This window comes from Triticum dicoccoides, chromosome 7A (assembly GCF_002162155.2).
Source record: "Triticum dicoccoides isolate Atlit2015 ecotype Zavitan chromosome 7A, WEW_v2.0, whole genome shotgun sequence".
Taxonomy (NCBI): domain Eukaryota; kingdom Viridiplantae; phylum Streptophyta; class Magnoliopsida; order Poales; family Poaceae; genus Triticum; species Triticum dicoccoides.
The window spans coordinates 238,702,004-238,708,940 of NC_041392.1; the positions used below are offsets into that span (position 1 = coordinate 238,702,004).

The window sequence follows — 6,937 nt, forward strand, 5'->3', positions numbered from 1 at the left end:
GTTTACTCCCACGGTCATATCTTCGTAGTGCTTAGGCGAATCCTTGCGAGGATCACTTCACCATCACTATCACCACGCCGTCATGTTGACGGAACTCATCTACTACCTCAACAACTTGCTGGATCAAGAAGGCGAGGGGCGTCGCCGAGCTGAATGTGTGCAGAACGCAGAGGTGTCGTCGTTCGGTACTTGATCGGTTGAAGCACGAAGAAGTTCGACTACATCAACCGCGTTGAGAAACGCTTCCGCTTACGGTCTACGAGGGTACATAGAAACACTCCCCCCCCCCTCGTTGATATGCATCTCCTAGATAGATCTTGTGTGTGCGTATAATTTTTTTTGTTTTCCATGCAACATTTCCCAATAGTCCTCCTCCTGTGCAGGCCAGGGATGTCAGTGCGGCTCTTGGGACCTCTAGTCCTGGAGGTGGAGGGCCTAAGTTGTTGGTGGGTGGCGTGAGCCGAGGGCTCATGTCTCCTGAGTCTTTGTCACCGACGGTCGTGATGGAAATATTCCCTAGAGGCAATAATAAAGTTCTTATTATTATATTTCCTTATTCATGACAAAGGTTTATTATTCATGCTAGAATTGTATTGACCGAAAACTTAAATACATGTGTGGATACATAAAAAAATATCGTGTCCCTGGTGAGCCTCTACTAGACTAGCTCGTTGATCAAAAGATGGTTAAAATTTCCTAACCATGGGCATGAGTTGTCATTTGATAATGGAATCACATCATTAGGAGAATGATGTGATGGACAAGACCCATCCATTAGCTTAGCATATGATTGTTCAGTTTATTGCTACTACTTTCTTGAATGTCAAATACATGTTCCTTCGACCATGAGATCATGCAACTCCCAGATACCAGAGGAATGCCTTGTGTGCTATCAAACATCACAAAATAACTGAGTGATCATAAAGATGCTCTACAGGTATCTCCGAAGGTATCTGTTGATGAGTTGGCATGGATCGAGATTGGGATTTGTTACTCCGAGTTTTGGAGAGGTATCTCTGGGCCCTCTCAGTAATACACATCATAAGAAGCTTGCAAGAAAAATGACTAAGGAGTTGGTTATGAGATGATGTATTACAGAACGAGTAAACAGACTTGCTAGTAATGAGATTGAACTAGGTATGGAGATACCGACGATCGAATCTCGGGCAAGTAACATACAGATAGACAAAGGGAATTATGTATGTTGTCATACAGGTTCGGCCGATAAAGATCTTCGTAGAATATGTAGGAACCAATATGGACATACAGGTCCTACTATTGGTTATTGACTGGAGAGGTGTTTTGGTCATGTCTACATCATTCTCTAACCCGTAGGGTCCGCACGCTTAACGTTTGTTGATGATATAGTATTATAAGAGTTATGTGAATTGGTGACTGAATTTTGTTCGGAATTCCGGATGAGATCACAGACATGACTAGGAGCTCTGGAATGGTGTGGAGATAAAGATTGATATATAGAACGATGCTATTTGGTCACCAGAAAGGTTTTCAAATGTACCAGGTAATCATCGGATCACCGGAAAGGGTTCCGGGAAGCCCCGGGAGGTTAATGGGCCATATGGGCCAAACGAGGGGAGCACATCAGCCCACAAGGGGCTATCGCGCCCCTCCCCTGGCCGCAGGCCTTGGGGAGAAAAGAAAGGGGGAGTTGGCCTCCCTGCCTTCCCTCTCCTCCCCTTCCTTCCCCCTGTGTGCAAATAAGGGGGGCGCCATAAGGCAGGCGCCCAAGGGGGCCGGCCGGCCACCTTGGGGCGCACCCTGGCTGCCTCCCCTCCCTTCACCTATATATATAGTAACACTATTCTAATCACAGGATTAGAATAGTTATTTGAATCACGACGTGCCCTATGTAGAAGCCGCGGAGATCTCCTGAACTCCACTAACTGCCCGACATAAAAAAACGGCCACACCACGACCCCCACCACCTCCCCCCGATCCCCTATGATCCCATCGCCGCCGATCTCGCCCTGGATCCACTCTCCTCTGGTTGCCCCACCGCGGACCTCCCCTCCGACGCCGGGGCCACGCGCCGCCCCACCTGTCCAGCCCCGCCCCGGATCTCCCTGTCGTTGGTGCCCTGCCCCACCTCTCTCACCCAGCCTATACTCCCTGCCGCCGGTGCCCCACTCGCAGCCGCCCTGTCAACGCAGGCGCCGCCGCCGCCAACCGCGCAAGCCGCCCTCCTTAGCCCGGCTGTCACTCCCCGACCTCGACGCGGCCGCATCTCCTGCCCCTCCCCCCGCCCGACGAGCCTCCCGTCGCCCTTCATCCCCGACGTGCCTCTGCGTGGTCGGACCTCCACATGCAGAGGAGATCCCATTCTTCTGCAGGTCAACTGCGCCTCCCGTGGACGGTCATCTCCACTGGAGCCATTGCATCATCCCACCTCCCAGCGCTCAGGCCGTTCGCCGCTGCCAAATCCGGCTGTTCAACGATGTAGCACCAGGAGGTCCAGCGCCTCAACCCCTCCGAATCCCATGTACTGATGCTCATCTACTGCTTCCTTCTTCAACCCGGTGATGTCGAGTACATGGTGCGCTGCCACCAGCTTGATTCCACTTGGGCTTTGTCTGCCATGTTTTTGTGCGTGTGTGCTATGTGTCTTATTTGTGTGGTGACTGAACTTGTGCCTCGGATTATTTTGAACTGCTGCTTCTACATTTGTTCGGTCCATTTAGTCTCTATTTGACTTCTCTTACATTGTATCCTGTAGGGGTACAAAAGTTTTCCGAAACATTGTTCCTGTTAATGTCTATAAGAGTTGTTGTTCAGCAGATTTCTGGTCGTAGTCAGGTGGAGACAGGGTTTGGCTCTGTGTTAAGACGAGAGGTTGCCACACAATAAATTGAGATTTGCATGTGTACTTTGACATTGGTTTTCTCCTAGATTGTGTTTTTGATTTTGTTTACGTGAGAAAACAATCTGTATTGTAGAAGTTCATTTCTTATTGCCCGAGAGTTCATGTATTACTACCAAAAAATTGACATTTCAGAACACCAATAGGAAAAAACAGCCAGCAGAAGTCCGTTCAGCAGTGGCGAGGCCGTTCAGTGACGCGAACCAAGGTCGTTCACTGGATCGGGGTCATCCCGTCGATCCCCTCTTCGGCGCGCGCTGCTCGGCCTCCCACCATGCAAGTCCACCGCTCGTTGCGTGCTGCCACTGTCGGGGCCGGCGAGACCCACCCGCCCACCTCCTGTCCCCGCCTGTGGCCGCTTATGAAGTCCAGCCTGACTAGCCTATTCACTATCCCTGGATACTGCCAAGCTGCACCAACACTTTTAGTTCCTATTCCTCTCAGACTCGGTGTGCTCTACGGACGGGGAGGCATGGAGCTGTCGACTAGTATGGGAGGCGAGCTGCTACTGCGGTGAGGAACCCCTTCTCAATATTTTTTTGGAATTTTTGTGAGGACCATTTGTGGGAGACGCTGGTGGTGTTAATTTTCTTTACTCTCTCCGCAGTTTTAGGCGACCTGTGAAGTGGTTAGTGAGTAGAGTGGTCGCTGCATCCTGGGAGTATGAGCTCAAATCTTGGTCCGGTCTTTGCTATTTGAACACATGATATTACTCACCAGTTCAAGTGTACCTGCAGATGGGAGAGAGCTCTATGAGATTTTGCAAGAACAAGACCGCAATTTTATAAATTTGTCACTTGTTTAAATATTGGATTTGGAGATGGGGAGGCAGTCCAGCACCCAGTTCGGTGCTCTGGGAGAAACTGAAGAGCTTCCTGGGTATAAACAAGCAGAGAAGCTTCAATTTCCTGTCCATGGAGAAGCATCAGAGTTTCGAGGGGAGGAGGAGCAGGGACAACCCTGGAAAGAAGAGGGTGATAGCGCACCACCTCGCGGCAAGGACCGGCAATATCTGCCATGTTCGACAAATGGTGCAGTTGTTCCGTTTGCCTCATTCAATTTGGTCCATAGACTGTTGCCATTTGATATAAGTGACAAAGAACAACTTAAACAGAAGAAACTATTGTTGTTGTTCAGTACAGAGTACTACCGAACATCAAGCTCAATCTTGCCCGCTTTGATGCTATGTACGAGTGGATAAGATAGACACTGTGTTTGATGCTATGGAACAATGGATAAGGTGGATAAGGTGGCTAATAAATTTTTTGGGAGATGGATAATAAAGGTGTGTGGTAGAAAACCACTCGTACACTTCTTTTAGGAAAAAAAAGGGTACACAAAAATTATACTTTGTTCATTGCATATACACGTACTCTGATTCAATTTGATATTTGGACTATGGATGTTTATGGCCTTGAACTGATGCCTGATTTTGTTAAACATATGGAAAATAATGTGAGCAGTTGGATAGCAGTACACCAGCGAAAAATATATGGATGTTCATACTTGGTGCAGTTTGTGTAGTCCGAGTTGAACTAAAACCACGACACTTATTTTGGATCGGAGAGAATAGTTTTTTGTTTGTACAAAATATACATTCAGTATAGAAATTCAACATTTATTCTATCAGCAGCAAAATAGTTTGAGTCATTCATTTTTTCTGTAGAAAACTGATGTACTACTCTCTTTGGCTTCAAGTGTGCCTTGGAAAATAAATACCCAGAAAATACAGTTTATGAAGTTCATATTGGAATGACAGAGAAGGTCGAAGTAGATAACATTAAAATACTCCGATAGTAAAGTTTGCATAAAAATCTAGAACATACAGTCTGCAAGTTCCAAGAAAGATTGATAATAAATCTAAGAACTTCGAATTAAAATAACATAGTAGCTTGATATTTATAAAACAAGGGATTTTCCATTCTAAAAAGTAAAACCAAAACAGAACATACAAGAAACACAATGAACTTCAAATTTGGATGTTTCTAGAAACATGATAAAAAGTCCGATCTCCCGATTAAAAAAACAAAAAAAAATCATGTTAGCACATGAAGTTCGATTATTAAAAAATACAAAAGTTAAAAAAATGCAAAAAAGAAGACACAAGAAGTTCAAGAATAAAAAGAATAAGAAGTTCAATATTTCTAAATAGACTAATTCAAAATTCATAAGAAAAAGATTTTCATGGTTTCAAAATAAAAAAACTCTAGAAGTTCAAATCTAAAATATTGGACCGATTCATAAAACTAGGATTTTTTTTCTTACTAAAATAAAACCAAGAAGTCCAAATTACAAAAATAGAGAAGTTCGATATTTATAAAACTCAAATTTTCCTTCTGGCTAAAGAAAAAAATGAAGAAGTTCAAATAAAAATAAAGGAGTAGTTGGACGTACACGGAAAATTCAAATTCCTTCCGTTTATAGGAAAACTAGAAATATCAAGTTCAATTTTTTTAAATGCTTGTTGCTTATGTAAAACATATTTTTTCTAAAAAAAGACTAAAAAGTTCAAATTAAATTAACAAAGAAGTCTGAAGTATATAAAAAACTTAGTTATTTCTCGTTATTAAAGAATAAACTAAAGAAGTTCAAATAAAAAAATAAACAACTAATTTTTTAAAAAGATTTTCCCATTTTTTTAAACTAGAAGTCCAAACCAAAACAACAAAGTGTTTCGATGTTTATTTAAAAAGCTAGGATTTTAGCTTTTTTTTCTTTCAAAAACTCAAGTATATTCGTTGTTATTAAAGAATCAACAATGATGTTCAAATTGAAAAAACAGTGAAATTCAATGTTTTTTGAAAAATTGGATTTTTCTAGTTACTAAAGAATAAAACCAATAATTCAATTTCAAATACCGAAGATGTTCGATGTTTGTAAAAAACATCCAATTTTCATATTCCTAAAAATACACAATGAAGTTTAAATAAAAAGGGTAGAGCGATTCAATGTCTATAAAAACTCAGATATTTTCACGTAACCAAGAGAAATTCAGATTGATAACTGCCAGAAGTTCACGTAGTACACGGTGTGCATTTTGTATAAAAAAGAATAAAAAGCAAATGCTAAAAATTTGTTGCTAGAAGTTCAAGTGCTTGGCCCAAGAAAGTTCAAAAATTCTTGTGAGAGAGGTTGAACAAAAATACGTGACAGAAGTTCAAGGTGAAAACAACGGAAAGTTCAACTACTACACGAAATGCGTTTCAGATAAGAATATAAGAATAGAAAACAAAAAGCTTAAAAGGTTTGTTGCAAGAAGTTTATGCGCTCCTCCGTGCACGGTTCAGAATTTATATTGCGGGACATCCGACCTCCTATTACATGTTTGAAAATGGCAAAAAAATGACGCCTGGCCTTCAATTGCGTGTAATTCGACATATACACAAAAATGCGACAGAAGCTTATAGTGAAAACAACGAGAAGTTCAAGTACTGCAAGGAATTCATTACAGGTGAGAATAAAAGTATAGAAAAAATAAAAGCTTCAAAGGTTTGTTAAAAGAAGTTGAAGTCCTCTTTTCGGGGAAGTTAAAAAATTCTTGCGAGAGACATTCACCATATATTCATGTTCGAAAACACAAAAAAGAAATTGTTTTTTTGCGTTTTAAAATAATTCTCTCAATCTACAAAGAAGTTCAGTTATTATTGAGGAGAAATTTGATTTCAAAAAGAAAATAAAAAAATCAAATTATAAAAACGGAAAAAGTTCATGTACTACATGGTGTGTGTTTAATATGAGAAAAATGAATAAAAAGGCAAGGTTTGCCTCGTTATTAAAAAATGGAAACAAGAAGTTCAAAACTTAAATAACAAAGATGGTCAACTTTTAATAATAGAGCGCTTCAAATTTTCATAAAAAAGATTAAGAAATAAACCAGGAAGTCCATATTAAAAAGATGGCGAAGTTCGATGATCATAGAAAACTCAGATTTTCCTCGTTATGAAAGAATGGAAACAAGAAGTTCAACTTTTAATAATAGAGCGCTTCAATATTTCACAAAAAAGATTAAGAAATAAAACCAGGAAGTCCATATTAAAAAGATGTAGAAGTTCGATGATT

The 6,937-nt window shown here is 41.3% G+C and overlaps 1 protein-coding gene across 3 annotated transcripts; it reads left to right on the plus strand.

Annotated features, from left to right (window-relative positions):
* The first annotated feature begins 1,953 nt into the window (after positions 1–1,953).
* Positions 1,954–4,277, plus strand: LOC119332474 (proline-rich protein 36-like). Of its 3 annotated transcripts, XM_037605658.1 has the most exons (4): positions 1,954–2,470; positions 3,025–3,391; positions 3,486–3,539; positions 3,616–4,277. In XM_037605658.1, exons 1-4 carry the CDS (start codon positions 1,963–1,965, stop codon positions 3,632–3,634), a joined length of 948 nt encoding a protein of 315 aa, XP_037461555.1. In that variant the 5' UTR covers positions 1,954–1,962; the 3' UTR covers positions 3,635–4,277. The 3 variants fall into 3 exon arrangements, 2 of the variants coding, with proteins under 2 accessions (XP_037461555.1, XP_037461554.1); XR_005160947.1 differs by having other exon boundaries at positions 1,954–2,500; positions 3,486–4,277; XM_037605657.1 differs by having other exon boundaries at positions 3,486–4,277.
* Positions 4,278–6,937: the final 2,660 nt, after the last annotated feature.